Source organism: Camelina sativa, chromosome 17 (assembly GCF_030686135.1).
Source record: "Camelina sativa cultivar CO46 ecotype springtype chromosome 17, ASM3068613v1".
In the NCBI taxonomy this organism is placed as follows: domain Eukaryota; kingdom Viridiplantae; phylum Streptophyta; class Magnoliopsida; order Brassicales; family Brassicaceae; genus Camelina; species Camelina sativa.
In genome coordinates this window covers 20,645,722-20,662,179 of record NC_141896.1, presented here as the reverse complement: position 1 = coordinate 20,662,179, position 16,458 = coordinate 20,645,722, and the positions used below count along the sequence as shown (strand labels likewise).

Here is a 16,458-nt window from a genome sequence, read left to right as displayed (position 1 = left end):
TTAAAAAATTTTAAAAGAATCTCGGTTTTATAAAACCGAAACCGTTTAATTAGAATCAGAACTGGAAAACTATGAAGAATTTGTAAAGAAACCAATTAAAACCGGATCCCGCGCTTCATTAAATTAAAAAATAAAAAATTTCCCGCCAACTAACGTCAAATCAATTAATACCTTGTAATGATTATGTTGACGACTTCTCTCGCAGACTTCTCCACGGGAAACTGAACCGTCAGCAAATCCATCAAATCAAATTAATTTTTGTACTATTATGCTGAAGACATATCAAGTAGACTTCTTCCTGGGGAAACTAAAACGTACTTTAAACTGCAAATCCATCAAATCAAATTAATTTTTGTACTAATATGCTGAAGACTTATCAAGTAGACTTCTTTCTGGGGAAACTAAAACGTACTTTAAACTGCAAATCCATCAAATCAAATTAATTTTTGTACTAATATGCTGAAGACTTATCAAGTAGACTTCTTTCTCGGGAAACTAAAACGTGCTTTAAAGGAGTCAATAATCCATCAAATCAAATTAATTTTTGTACTAATGTGCTGAAGACTTATCAAGTAAACTTCTTTCTGGGGAAACTATGATGGCTGGGAAAACTATGATATCAAGTAAAAAGTGATATGATGTAGAACGTATTTAAGAACAAAACAAACGTGAATGATATAATGAATTGTAGTGATATAGAGAAAATTTCAATTACCCAACCGTGATCAGTCTCCAATTAAGCGTCGTCGTCCAAGACTTTCAAGACGAACTACGTACTATTTTTTTTAAAGAGAAGAAATGATTTACTGATAACTTTTTTGGTTGCAGTTTTAAAATAATCAAAAGGCCCCGGGCTGGTTTATATATACGAGACGAAACGGTTACAATGAACAGTTACATAATTAATAACACAAACCGTCGCGTCGTAAATCATTAACGCATAGACTACGTCGACTGACTTCTTAATGTATACGGGAGAAGTCTACTAAATAGGTCAAGTAATGAAGTCAACGATATCGTCTAAATATTACAGAAACAGAGAAGCAAGTTCACAGATTACAGACATAAATACGCCATTCAAACAAACGGCCACGATAAAGAGAGGTTCACAGATTTTAATTGAAAGATCTACGAAGCAAAAGAGATTAATACAACAATTAAGATTATACCGGCGATAAAGACATTCTCGACCACCCCGCGTACACGACGAATTAACAGACGTAATTCCTTCATCTGATCTTTCACCTTCTCTAGCTCCTGCTGAACCCATAGCATTTCATCATTTTCCTTGATGGCTGTAATAGAATCCCTTTGGTCATCAAGTCCACCTCTCATTGCTTGAAGTTCTTGCATTATAGCCTCATCCCACCATTTCATAATATGGTCCTCTCCATCCTATACCGTATCATAGAAGTAAATATACCATAAGAATATTATCTATACTCAAATAATAATTATACCAAATGAATAAACCATCATAAAATATAACAACCTCATGGTTATTGCATCCAAAGAAAATCCTTCCAGGATTGTCGGCTGTGGTGGAACATTTCATAACGGTTTCCCTTCCGCATAAACATCTATCAGGAATTCCAACTGTCAGGCCAGTGAAGTTTACTTCGGGTGGACCTTCACTCCATACTTGCAAAGAACTAGAAGATGGCTGAGTGTAGCTGTATAACCCCATATCTGTGTGCAAAATGAACAAAAAACTATGAGAACATATATATTTTCGAACAAAATTAGCTAAAGCATTACAAAAGCAAATAGCCGACTTCCTATGATGAGAATACTTATCTGAGATCTCCTTCAGTTTCGAAGACGATAAATGATGAGGATAGAATCTGAATTTTAGAGAGCAACAATATCGGAATTTTAGAGAGAGAAATTGTGGAGAGAGAGAAAGCACATACAAACTAGGGTTCGCCTACAGAAAGAAGTATTTATATGGTTACTGCCATCGGTTAGGTTAGATTGGTACGCATTCGGTTAGTTTCATCTATCGGTTTGGTTAAATTATCGGTGAGCTTAAAATAATATAATATTACTAGTTGATGGCATAAGAAAGTCAACCTCGAATAGTCTACGGAGAAGTCTACTTAAGCAAACCCTAAATCAAATAATTTTAACCTAATCAGCCTTACCTCCCTTAATTTTACTAGTTTATATGTAAATTTATTTTATTAAAATGCAGGAAGTCTATGTGGTTATTATTTGGTCAAACGGTTAACCAAATTATTTTTTATAATTTTTTAATTTAAAATTTAACCGAACATTAAGGAGTAGACTTACTTTGAAGTCAACCACTAATAGTCTACAGAGAAGTCTACTTAAGCAAACCCTAAATCAAATAATTTTAACCTAACCAGCCTTACCTTCCTTAATTTGACTAGTTTATATGTAAATTTATTTTATTAAAATGCAGGAAGTCTATGTGGTTATTATTTGGTCAAACGGTTAACCAAATTATTTTTTATAATTTTTTAATTTAAAATTTAGCCGAACATTAAGGAGTAGACTTACTTTGAAGTCAACCACTAATAGTCTACAGAGAAGTCTACTTAAGCAAACCCTAAATCTAATAATTTTAACCTAATCAGCCTTACCTCCCTTAATTTGACTAGTTTATATGTAAATTTATTTTATTACAATGCAGGAAGTCTATGTGGTTATTATTTGGTCAAACGGTTAACCAAATTATTTTTTATAATTTTTTAATTTAAAATTTAACCGAACATTAAGGAGTAGACTTACTTTGAAGTCAACCACCAATAGTCTACAGAGAAGTCTACTTAAGCAAACCCTAAATCAAATAATTTTAACCTAATCAGCTTTACCTCCTTTAATTTGACTAGTTTATATGTAAAATTATTTTATTACAATGCAGGAAGTCTATGTGGTTATTATTTGGTCAAACGGTTAACCAAATTATTTTTTATAATTTTTAAAATTAACATTTAACCTATAATTAAAAAGGAGACTTACTTTGAAGTCTCCCTTTTGACGTCAATTTGAAATCAAGCTTAAAGATATCTATTGCAGACTTCATCGGGTTAAATCTGTCATTTTGGCTTCTGTTTTTTGTTTGGTCGTAAGGGGGTCAACTGTAATTTCAACACCCTTAGTGGTTATGTTTCTCGAAAAACGAATATAGGGTCTACGTTCTCTTTTAAATGCAAATAAAGGTACTAAAAATGCAATTGTCCCATTTATTTATTTTCAATTATATAAAAAAAAAAAGCTTTCAAAGATTTGAGTTGTTTAGGGGTAAAGGTTGGAAGTGAATGAAAATTAAACCAAAACAAGGAAACAAAAGCATCCATAAAGTCATAAAGATACCATAACAAATTTGGAGATGGAAAACTTGGTGGCCAAGTTACTCATTGTGTATTAATATTACCAATTGAGGGGGAAGACGTTGTGAACAAGATTACCAATTCTTCTGTATTAATCTCTTGTTTTTCTGCTAAGAACGATAAATGTATCTGCTTCTCAACCAGCCATCGCATCGCAGCTCTGCCTTCGTAAACCGGTGTTGGTAAGAGCCTCTCCCCATGTTTCTAATGGCTCCTCATCTTCCTTGCTGCAAACTCCTCCTTGCGTCATGCTCGTCGCTAAACTTTGTGGACCGGGTCACGGAAAACTAAAATATCTCTATCATACAAGTGAAAAAAGTACTTATGATCATTTGGCAAAAAAGGCGCCTCTTGAGTTGGTGTATTGGCCTACTATCCCATGGCAGAAATTGTACCCTAAAGAAGAAAGTGAAAACCAAGGCGATGTTGCTGATGCAATGGTAACTATAGGTTTATCTCATGGCTGGGTAGCTTCTTTGAAGAACGGAACTGTGCGTCTCCAAGACGATATAAACCCGGCTGCATCAGATTCAGATCCAAAACGTATCTCGTTGCCTCCTCTTGTAACTCTGCGTCATTGCCAAACCCAAATCGTCACCAACGTGGCAATGTCCACACCTTCTCCAGACGAAGAGGATTGTGTTGTGGCTGCTAAGTTCTTGGGACCTCAGCTCAGCTTTTGCAGACCGGGTCAAAGGAACTCCGAATGGATCAACGTCAGAATCGAAAACCCCTGTTTCTTCTCCTCCCGAGTCATGTTTTCAAAGAAACATGACATGTTTCGCATACCCGGATCTGGAGGCCACCTCATTGCATCATGGGATCTCGACAAACACAAGCACACACCCAAGATTCAGAAGTTGCGATATCAAGGCTTTCCCGAGCTGACCAAGACCAAACGGGAGCTTTTGAATTCATGCACCACGAGCGAACACTTGGTGGAGTCACAATCCACGGGTGAAACATTCTTGCTTAAGTGGTACCAGAAGACCTTCGAGGCCATTGACACCATAATGAAAACAGAATATTTAATGGTGTTCAAGCTTGATGAAGAAGGAAATGCGGTTTACACTAATGACATCGGAGATCTCTGCATTATCCTCTCAAAGTCTGAACCTTTCTGTGTCCCTGCTAGCTCATTTCCCGGATTGCTCCCCAACAAAGTCCTTCTCTATCATTTCGTCGAGGTCGGACTTCGGAGTGGTCGATCTGGCTGAATGCCACTGCGAGTGCAAGGGTGGTTCTGGTTCATCTAGATTCGGATTCTATGATGTCTTCTATTATTATATATTTAATCTTTCAACCATTTACTCTGGATCTGTATTATTTCCCTATTGCAAAGAAGGCCTGATTTGCTTTTAAGACTTGGTCTAGAATGGATTTCGGGAATACAGGTACTTTGCTTTGCTTCTTTGAGTTAATTAGTGATCCAACTGTTTCCCAAGTAGCATTTGTGTCTCTCTTTATATGCATGTGATCTTGGAGAAACTTTCCAGTTGGTGTATCAGTTAGCAGAAATTACTATTGGTTTGGTGATACAGTTACAGACCGCAAAAAAAAAAAGCCATTTGAAGAAGAGAATTTTGTATAAGTTGCTCTTAGAGTCCTAAAACAACAAATCTATGGTGTGTGTAGGTTATATCATCCAAAGTTATCATAAGTAAAAAGCCATACATTCATGTTTAACTTTTTTGGTGATTGCTATTTGCTAGCGTTATATCCACTATGAATTCAAGGATTACATCGTTTTTTACAACAAGAAGATCACTCACACCATCCCTCTCTCTCTCTCTCTCTCCAGCTCTCTTTCTCTCCTTGTGAAAGCGCCCAAAGGCGGCTTAGTCAACGAAGAAGCAGAGGCCTCTGTTTTTTTCAGTTACGTGACTACCCTAAACCCTAACGACTTCACACGTGTCGACGACAGTGTGACCAATTAGGATGTAGAGACTCTGTCTCAGTCAGCATTTTCACTTCATTCCTTAAGTCGAACCTTCTGCCTCCTTCAATGTCTTTGGTACACTTCAGTCAAAACTGCTTTTATTCTTTGGTTTCCTTAGCCACGTCAGCTAGTGGAGCCATCAGAACTGTGTTTTAATCGCTTGTACAGGGTGGACCAATCTTAGGTGATTTTGATGGAGGTATATTTTTTTCCCATGTTATGGTTTATCAGTTTATGTCAATATCAATTCTACAACTAACAGAGAAAAGAATCTCATCACAACGTTCCTACTTTCGCATCCTTTTATCCAGTGAGGTTTGTTTTATCACCAGTTCCATCTTGCCAGGGAGATATTAGTTTTAATTTTACCTCGTATAAGGTTTCACAGATGCATGAATCAAAATTATAAATATTGCAGCTATAGACTTTTGTCATCACATATATATAGGTGGACTTACGCTGATCCACCTTGGGCACGTATTGCTGCTCTTGTTCCTCACGTAGTATCTTGCGCAGAAGCGGGTGATGAAATTTCAGATAAGGTCTTGGCTTATGCAGCTGAGGACCGTATGAATTTCAGATAAGAGTCTAAAACTATTATACTAAACCCGTTAACGCCCGCAGGCTTGATGCCTAGATTAACATCACTAATTCTTCTTGACAATTTGGAGAATAATTCTAAATTCTTTGCAATTTATTTCATCAATTTAATTATGTCTTCTTCATCTCTTTGTGTTGTTAATTTTAATATGTGTGAGTAGTTCTCCTAATTAGGTTTTAGGGTTCTAAGTAGGAGATTTGATGATTTAATGGTTTAATTGTTTTTTGGGAATTTTATCTTCTTCGTGGTTCTTTAATTCATATGGTTTTAATGTTAGAATAATACTGATCACCTTGTTTTAGATTCTAGGTCTTTTTATGCATCAAAGTGTTCGAGAAAATGTCTGAACTAATATGAATTTAACAATATTTCTCTAACGTTTGGAAGTTGATGTACTTGTGTACTTGTTTGATAATGCAAATTTTATTAGAAGATGACAAATGAAAATTTAGTAATTGAGTAGTCAAATTTAGTGGTTAGTTCCTTGTAAGAGGATTAGTCAATTTCGTGTTCATTGTAATGACCCTCACCAAGGGCAAAAATCCCGAAACAAAAGTTCAAGGAAATGACTTGGGAAAGACTTAAAAAGAAAGGAGAAGAAAAACAAAAGAGAACGACCAAAAGAAGTCCGAGGAAATATTTGCTAGTCGAAAAATGACCAAGCCAAGACGGAGTGACCGGGAGTACGGCCAAGACCTTAAGAATGATCGAAAGTCGACGGGGTACACGGAGATTTGTCCGAGAGGTGTGTCGAGGTGTCCAGAAGCATTCGAGAGAGAGTATCAAAGCATTCGGAGATGACTAAGGAAATGACCGAGAGTGGCCAGAAATATCGTTGGTGTCCGAACGGTCGAGAGACTTGGCCGAGAGTATCGAAAATGTCCGGAAGGATCGAGAAAGTTGTCCGAGAGATCGAGAGAAGCTGTTTGCGTAATGCCGAGAGAACCGTTAAAGATCGACCAATGGTCGAGAGGAGTGCTCGATCGAGACGCGCATTGCCGAGAGGACCGATAGCAATTGACCGAATGATCGGGAGGAGTGTCCGAGTGAGACGAGACTTGCCGGAGGGACGTCGGAGGTGTCGGACGAATGATCGAATTTTTGGGAAAATTTTATTTCCTTAAAATTTCGACCAATCAAAAATGAGAAAAGTGGATATTAAATTAATCAAAAAGAGAAGATAGTGGAGGATTACTTTAAGGAAGATTAATGAGGATAATAGAGGATTAATTTAATCAAGGAAGATTAAGGAAGATAGTTGAGAATAATAATCAAGAGGAGATAGTGGAGCTTAGTAGAGAATTAAAATAATACAAGGAAGAATTAGTGGGAATCAAGGTGGCAATCCAAAATTCTCCCAAGTGTTGAGCATCATGCACAAGAAGAAGAAGGGAATCGCATGCATTCATACATTAAAAGGAAAATCCTTAATGATCGATCAATGATCAAGAAGGATGCTCGATCAAGCGAGTACTGCCAAAGGAAGCCTATGACGATCGACCATTGCTCGAGGGAGATGTTCGTATCGAGACGAGAATTATCGAAGGGATCGACAGCAAAGGACGAATGCCGAGAGAAGCGTCCGAGCGAGACCGGTAGATGTCGAGAGCATCGGACAAGAAGTGAGTTTTGCCACGAGAAAAAGAATTTGATTCCGTTCAAGAAAATTGACCAATCAGATTTATTGCATGCTCATGCACTAATAAAAGGATTTACATGCACTAATAAAGTGGAATTAGTGGACTAAATGGCGATTAACTATTGGGGAGTGTTAATCACGCCTCACATGCAAGGAGGGAGGAAGACACTTGTCAAGGCGCACTAAGAAGAGGAAGAAAGGACTCGCGCCTATAAATAGAGTGGGAATGCTCTTCATTTGCCCATTTTCTGCAAATTTTCTCTCATCTCACTTAGTCACTCAAAAGCTTTTCTTTGTGGAGAGACTGCCGAGAGTTTGTTGAGAGATTTTTGAGAGATTGTGTCGAGAGATTGCCAAGCGAGCATCGAGAGATCATCGAGGAGAAGAAGAATTGTGTCGAGAACGAGTTGTCAAAGAAAAGAAGGACTTGTCGAATAGATCATCGATCAGTACCGGTGTTAGTGTCGAAAAAGAAGGTCAAGAAAAGACGACGGTTGTGTCGAAGAGCGATCGAGAGCGAGACGTACTTGCGATCAAACTTAGTCGAGAGTGAGTCGCGGTTTTGCTTGAGAGGAGTCGAAGCAAAGCGACGTTTGCGGACGTAGAAGCAGGGAGCTGTTTGACGCGAAGGGGAAAGAGTTTGTCTGATCGTGTGGTGCGGTGAAGTCCGGTAATCATCGTTGACGCGCGAGAGGTGAGTCTGTGGTAATGCATGTAGGATAGTTGCATGTAGAAATGGTTTAAATTGATAGCATGCGTAATATGGTAGGATTCATCTTAGTGAAATGTTTAAATGCACATCTAACATGAATTACCATGCGAATGAATTGGATGCATTTTAAGTAAGATGGAACGCTTAAAATTAGGATATAGTTGCATGCATAATTGAACCTAGATTTACTTGAATTTATTCTTGTTTAAAATCCGGTTGCATGCATGATTAAAGGATTAAATATTTTGCATTGTATTGCATAAATTTAATCGAGATTAGAACATGCTTAAATGAACCTTAGGGATTTAAATGATTAAATCGAACAGGTTGCATGTGAATTTGGACTTAGGGATTTAAAGGGGTAAATCACAAACGGTTGCATGCATATTAGAACTTGTTGCATTATCCTGCTTAAGTTGCTTATATTGTTTGCATGCATGTAGAATAATCATAGGTTGCTTGATTGCATTCTTGCTTATTGATTGATTATTGCATGTTTTATTCTTGCTTGATTTCATGCTTGTGTGCTTGATTAATCGTTGCTTGAATTATTGTGGTGTGCTTTATTTTAGCTTAGTCTCTTGAATTTGTTTCTCGAGTCTTGGCTAGGATAGTGTGTCGATATTTCTGTTTCCAAAAGCGTATGTCTCGCGAGAGTTCTCGACGACCACTCGCGCAAGACAATGTTACGGCTGGCTAGCTACCAGTGTAACCGCTACATGATGATGTAGCTAATTGTGGGCTCATGTGGGTGAACTTTGTGGTCTCGGCATGGGAAGTGTTGGAACGGAACAGATTATCGATGGGCCCTAGGTGTAAAGAGTCTAGAGTATTCAAGTGTCCCTTGTTTATGTCTATTCGTCTTTGCATGTTGTGTGTTGTCTAAGAGTCTAGGATAGTTCAAGCATCCCTTGTTTATTCTAGTCGTCTTAGCGAGTCGCGTAGATGGTAAGAGTCTAAGGTGTCCAAGTAGTTCCTTGTTCCCTTAGGTCGTCTTTATCATAGTACAGCAAGTCTAGATCTTTCGAGTTGAGTCGTAGTGATCTAACCTCTCTTGCTTGTTTGTTGTTTTGCTTCCGCTATTGCTATTGTTGCGTTGCTTTGATAACTTGCTAGTTTGTTTCACTTGCTTGTTTTCTTTGCTTGCTGGGGTAGTCGGGTTGGGGAAGTAGAATCCTGTTTAGGAAGAAAAAGGGGGTACCCAGGCTCACTGAGTAATCTTAGATTACTCATGATATTATTTTGGTCTTGCAGGGAAGCCTAAGTGAGTCTAGTGTCGGAGCAAACGTTAGGGTACCGGATAGGGTTTTCTTTGTGTTCTTTGTAAAACCTATTTTCATAAATGGTTATGTAAATATTATCCGACTATCTTTATATATTGCTTTGATGACTTATTTTTGATGGAATATTTTATTAAAGTAATATATACGGTTTTCAGGAAAACATGGCAAGTTGCAAATGATACTCGGCCTTGTCCAGGCTGACACAACGCACCAGGCCACAAAGATTGCAAAGGTAGTCTTGGTCGTGGGAGGAGTTGTATCAGGGAGGACCGGTCGGGAAGTCTGCAGCTTCTGTCTCTCGACCGGATCACCCTAGTGCAATTCGGGGGCGTTACATTCATGTTCAAGAATGGTTGTCAATTGTTGATTTTCTTGTTTTATTTTATCTATTACTCATTTATCCCTGAAACACCCTATTTTCCAATGTGTTTATCTTATAAGTTAATCAATTTGTTTATTTGCATTTTTATTTACAATCTTGAAAACAAACAATATTTCGTTCACTTTAGCTATTTACGACTCTCGCAAATCTTTAGTGTATCATTGGTTCTTGTTGATTCGACCCTACATATACTGCCTCACGGTTAAGTGTATCAGGTAATTATTCGAGCAATCATCTCCCTTTTTCTCGTTAACCCTCAATTTACGAGGGCAAACGATTTGTCATCTATTGAGCCATGGTTTATATATTCCCTATACCAATTGATCTCATTGATTTCTTTGTTCTAACGCTTTGATTTCTTCTCATATCGATATAATTGCAGTTTACTTAGAGTTAATAATGTTTTGGATTTGGGTTCTGTAAAATATAGATGGTGAGATGAACAAATTCTCTATCAAATTTGAAAACCGAATGGCGTGGAATTTAGTGTTATTTTTTCGTAGGCTTATGCTCCGTTAGGGAATTCTCTATGGGCTTCATATGGATGGGTTAGGTTGCATCTATTGTACTCACATAACATCTCACATACACTTCGTTCATAATATAATCGCCTATAGTGGATCTTCTTCTTCGTTATTGTGTCAATAGCAATTTAAGTGGACTTTTGTTTGATATTTTGTAAAGCCAGCACCATCTCTCTAATTCTTGAATCTATTCTAAAATGTGTATACCACAAACTTAGCGCAATATGTATTCTAATGTTAGTCTTGTCTTCTTATAAATATATGTCATGTCGTGTGACCTTATTTCGGAACGTGCGTGTGATATAAATTTTTTGCCAACCATGTTCGATTTAGCCACAATGTGAACAAAGTTGAAAAGACTAACAACTTTGAATATGCGTCATTTTCAAATTTAGATGTTACTTGTTATTTTTAAACAAGAAGGGTTTTTTTCTAAAATAAGTGTTGACTCAAGTTGTAGGTTATTTTTGAAAAAGGTTTGTTCTATTCTTCCTCATATATTCTTATTAGTTTGCCTCGATCGATGCCTATAACAACTGAGTTAGTTAAAAAGATCGAATTAGCAGAGAAAGGAAAACTTGCTTACCAGATCAAAGTGCAAATGCTTAGAGATGGTCATAAATCATAATCTATCCAACCGTTGCAAAATTGCAAACTGAAATGAAAGCAATCAGCGAAAGTCATTCAACATTGTCATAGACGTATGGCGAAACCCACATGTTTACAAAAGCAAAATAATCACTCTAGAGTAGATCTACAAGTGACTTGAGACTTGAGAGTTATCAAATCGAAATGGCTAAACAACGCAAGTCATCATCCGAGTTAGGGACCGTAAGCACCACATCGACCCACTCAATCTTCCCGGAGATCTCCCTTCCATTATGGCATTTTTCCAGCGTAATCACCGCACACCAAATATTCTTCTTTTCACCAACAGACATATACCAAAGAACTGCGAGTTTTCCACCATAGTTAACTAATCCAACCATATTCTGAGCAAAAGTATTACTAGTACCCTGAGTACAACAGAACTTCATAAATGCTCCCAAACCGTTCACACCTGTCCACTTTCTAGACTCTACATTATACCATATGTATCCAATGTATGAGTAACAATATATCACATCATCTATCACGCACCAATATTTTAACCACCGATGTGTAAAGCTCCTCCTCTCTGCAACAGTCCATCTACCTTCAAGCACATTATAGATCCAACCTTGACGACGACAGTCCTTTACATATATCTTTCCTTCCACGGCATCGATACTCCAGTTATATGCTAACCTTACGTCAATGTCAGGAATCGTCGGTAGGTTTCTCCAAGTTTGAGTCTCTATATCAAACATTTCGAACCAACTTGAGTACTTGTCGTAACAAGTACAACCTCCTATCACGTAAATCTTGTCATCAAGAACGCATGCAAACGCGTTTCTCCTCTCCCTCGTCATGTTAGGGACATCCCGCCACGTGTGACTCCGGCAGTCATACACCCGAACAACTGAGGACGGTTCAAAGTTGTTATCGTACATGGGTGCACCGATCACGTATATCTCCGAACCGACCACTACTGTTGAATTTGAATATGGAGGAAAAGGATCGGATAAAGGAACAAAGAGATTTCCACTTGATTTCTCCTTGATCCTACCATCGGTTAGATTTCGATTAGGTTTGACCCAGAGACTGAACCAACGTGGATTGAAGGGTACGGTGGTAGACCGTAGACAGATATAGAGGCAACTCTCGGTGGTTACTAATCGAGATCGCTCGGCATAGAGCTCTGGAGAAGAGATGAGAGAACGAAAGGTCTTGGAGACAAGGGAGAGCGAAGGGTAATACATTTTAGAGATACGTGCGATGCAGTTCAAAGCGATTTCGTTTGGGAGGGATAAAAATGACTCACATGGTGCCGGTGGAAGGGGTTGAAGCGGCGACTCAGCTTCTTCTTCAGGGATCATTATCAGATCAGAAAAAAATAAAACGTAAAAGAAAATATTAATGCTGCAAAAAAAAAAAAAGGTAAAGGATATTAACACATTTCCATTCGAAAAGGGATATATTGTTACAATAGATTTTGTTTTCTGAATTTATAATAGACCAGATTAGGACCCTCGTATAGGTTTAAAAATCAATCCCTGTAATAAAAATAATATGAAATAAAATCAGATATTATGTTAAAAATAGAAATTAGTTATTTTGACTTTTTATTTATTTATTAATTAATTTTCATTTAAATGTTCTCCTTTCTTCTCAAATGTCTAGGTTCCTTAATTCTATGTGAATAAGATTATATTGAATGATAAATGCTTGGTTGTTGTATCACATAGTATCTTACTCAGCTCCATAGAAGACATGGTCATTAATCCTGACAAAATAAAATAAAAAAGACATGGTCATTCCATTCCCTTTTTTTTTTTTTTTGGTAATAGCTCCTTCGTTCCTCATCTTTTGGATCTTTGACATAAATGTCTATATTATTGTATCACATATCTTACTCATCAGCTCCTCCTCATCTTTCTCCTTCTCTTCTTGAGTCTGCTCCACATCAATAAAGAATGCTAAAGAGAAGGAGAAACAAAAGAGAGAAGAATTGATGATGAGAATGGTGATAACAAGAAATGAAAAAGATAAGGAAGATAGAATGCCAAGGCCAAATATAATAGAGAAGCACATAAACCATTTAAAGGAAGTCTTAAGAAACTAGAGAAACATTAGAACCAACAAAAAAAAACAAAATGTAAAATATTGTGCTAGCTATATAAAAATTCAGAATTTTGGTCAAATTTTCTCTCCTTTTGAGAAAATTGTTTAAAACAAATCTTACACACTCAACATGTAAAAATACTTAGATTTATTAACCACAATAAATAATTATATTTTCTAAGCCAATTAGATAATCATGTCCGAAGCTACTAGTAATTAATTTCTTTAAAGTTAATAACCACTACAAATAAAATGGTCAATTGCACCAATTAATTTGAGTCAAAATTAGACATTGTACTAATTTCAATTACTCATTTCTAATGATACAAAAATTATAATTTAACATTGAGTAGAAATAATTGATGCTATTATTGATTTGTATTGCATCACTTCACTAAAAATGATGCAAATTTGGATCTGTTAGCATCACTTCACTAAAAATGATACTACAAATTTGGATCTGTTAGCATCACTTCACAATATTAATACAAATATAAAAATTTACATCATTTAAAAAACGATACAAAATTTCAATCAATAACAACTAATGCTAATTAAAAATTAAAAATCGCTTCTAAAAAATATTGTAAGTATTCATTTCATTTTTCAACGTCCCACATCGCTCCCATTAAAGAAAGAGACTTCATAATTATCTTATATATAATGACCTTGCACCGTTGGTGTAACATCCGTGTTCCTGAATTGCATTTTGGGCTGTGTTGATTAAACCAAATGAGTGGATTTTAATTAATTTCGGTTTAATTATTAGTTTAATTATCGGTTTAATTAAATCCTGGTTTAACCTAATTAAACCAAAGACCCCTAATTTCTCCTCTTATTGTCGACGCTTACTCTCGTTTTGTGCTACTGTCGACATTGTAATCAGAAAGAGAGAGAGAGCCTTGGTAGATTTGGTTTGAAAGAGAAAGAGATCAACAAAGCTTTGTCTTAGTAAGAAGGAGAAGGGAACAAAATCGTTAGGGTTTGGAAGGAAACAGTTTCGACATATCAAATCATTCTCAAAGGTAATGAAATTTGGTAGGTTTATTCCCAAGTCTTTCATCGTCATTCGCCTTTTTACAGAAGTAGTTTTGGATTTAAACTCGATGAGTTATTGGCAGTTTCGTGAGACACGTTTTCTCAGACGCGAGTTAGAACCATCGGGGATTGTAACTGAGATCTTGGTCTCGTCTGATTCCTGATCGGCACGAGATTTTGTGGGAAGCTTCGTGACGTCTAGGGCTAGCTGTTCACCGGAGGGATTTAATAATTAACGGTTGGTTTTTATTTTAGGGTTTCGTCTTTGAGACTGTTCTTTTCTGATGTTTCTGTCCAGTTCTGCTATAAATCGTTTTTGGTTGTGTGGCTTGTTATAGGGAATTTTTGGGCTGTTTCAGACGTTAGCAGAGTCTCAACTGGTTATATTCGTTGTTATAATCAGTTTGATAAGGTGAGTGCGTGACCATGAGCTTATCTAAGCGATTGGGTTGTATAACTTGTTTTGTGTGAAGTTGTGTAGGTGTGATAAATGTGTTATTGGATGTTCTGTTCAATGTCTGGTTTCTTATGTTTTATTTATGGTTGTACTCTTGATTTGCTTGTGTGTATAGCTCGTAGATGGGAGGATCGTCTCACTGGGTATTTCTGGTAATACTCACGCATCTCATTGTTTTTGTGATGCAGGTATTGTGTAGCGTGGAATCATGGCGATGACGAGGAGGATGATATAGGGTCTCGGTTGGGTGTTGTTGGACTTGGTTATATTGTTTATGCTGGAACCTTGGATAGAGTTATGCTAGGTTGATGAATAGAATGTTTAGGAATGTTATTGCATTGATGATGTGTTGGTTCTATATGTTGGTATGTTTCCGCTGTGCATATTGATTATTATTGGTTTAATGAGGAATTGTGGTTTGGGTGGTTTAATTAAGTAGTATGAGATGCTTAATTATGTATTGTACTTATGTAAAAAAAAACGGGCCAGGTTGTTTCAGTTGGTATCGTTCACAGCGTCAAAAAGTGTTAAATTTCGTATGCACTTATTACCCTAAACAAATATTATAGAATCATATTAGTAAATAAAATTAAATAATACTTATTTTGTAAAAAATATATTAATATTGTTTTATAAATTTTAACATCAATTATTTATAACATATATAATCACTTAACAACAATTAATATAACCAATGTAAATATTAATGTCATTTATATAAATTGATGCAAATACTAATATCATTTGTATTAACAAATGTATAATTAACATCATTTTTTGCAACTGATGCATAATAACATCAATTAAAATAATAATTGATGCAAATAATTATTTCAACCGATGAAAAAATACTTGATTATTTACCAAAAAAATAATTACTAATATTTTCTTAAAAGTTAATACACCACAACCACTACAAATAATATGGTCAATTGCACCAATTAATTTGTGTCAAATTTATAAATGATACTAATTTCAATTACATATTTCTAATCGATACAAAAATTATAATTTAACATTGAATAGAAATAATTGATGCTATTATTGATTTGTATTGCATCACGATACAAATTTGGATCCATTAGCATTACTTCATAGTATTAGTACAAATATACAAATTTACATCATTTGGAAAATGATACAAAATTTCAATCAATAACAACTGATGCTAATTAAAATTTAAAAATAGCTTCAAAAAAATCTTGACACCTTTAACACATAATCCAGAAAAAAAAGGTCCACATCTTTGGTACAATCCATCAAAAAAAAAGATAGCACAGAAGAAACCACTTACCACTTTAGTAGTAGCCTTAAGCTTGTGGGCTTTTTGGCACAAAATTTACACATTTTGGTTTAGAACCCACTCTCCTCATGAATCCACCACCCTTGGCATAAATAGCAAAGATATTATGTTGAATTGAAGAAACCATTTTTGTTGGTGAAGAATGCACAAAAAAAAAAGACATTTTCTCATTGGCTAATTTGATTTATGTGACTATTTGTTTAAAACCACCATACAACAATGGTGGCAATAGTTATTCCAGTAAGTCTTTCAAATTTTACCTTGAGCACTAGATCCCTTAACCAAAACCCACCCAATTTCAAACTGTTTCTTCCAAAAAATGAAGAACCCCCACAAAAATCTCAGGCTAGACGAGAACAAAACATATTATATTATTCAAATAGAAATACTAGTATAATTACATCACATTAAAAACATATTACGTTAACATATGTATAATTTTAGAAATACATAACGATATTATTATTCAAATAGAAAAAAAAAAACATAATTAACTAAACCATTTTCAAAATATTTAGTAT

General features: G+C 35.9%; 1 protein-coding gene, 1 long non-coding RNA gene and 1 pseudogene across 3 annotated transcripts; 2 read left to right on the top strand and 1 right to left on the bottom strand.

Moving 5' to 3' along the window:
* The first annotated feature begins 3,547 nt into the window (after positions 1 to 3,547).
* LOC104759549 (uncharacterized) lies at positions 3,548 to 4,712 on the top strand. The gene has a single exon (XM_019238938.2). The coding sequence runs from the start codon at positions 3,605 to 3,607 to the stop codon at positions 4,571 to 4,573; it is 969 nt and encodes a 322-aa protein (XP_019094483.2). The 5' UTR covers positions 3,548 to 3,604; the 3' UTR covers positions 4,574 to 4,712.
* Positions 4,713 to 11,082: 6,370 nt separating this feature from the next.
* Positions 11,083 to 12,400, bottom strand: LOC104759548 (F-box/kelch-repeat protein At4g29370 pseudogene; annotated as a pseudogene). Its single transcript, XR_015585740.1, has one exon. The product of XR_015585740.1 is annotated as an F-box/kelch-repeat protein At4g29370 pseudogene (transcript).
* Positions 12,401 to 13,828: 1,428 nt separating this feature from the next.
* Positions 13,829 to 15,234, top strand: LOC147924099 (uncharacterized). Its single transcript, XR_015585972.1, has 4 exons — positions 13,829 to 14,164; positions 14,261 to 14,415; positions 14,516 to 14,589; positions 14,823 to 15,234. It is a non-coding gene; the product is annotated as an uncharacterized LOC147924099 (long non-coding RNA).
* The last annotated feature ends 1,224 nt before the right edge of the window (positions 15,235 to 16,458 follow it).

Excerpts from the sequence above, each read along its gene's own strand:
- LOC104759549 (XM_019238938.2), top strand. The coding sequence starts at position 3,605 with ATGCTCGTCGCTAAACTTTGTGGACCGGGTCACGGAAAACTAAAATAT.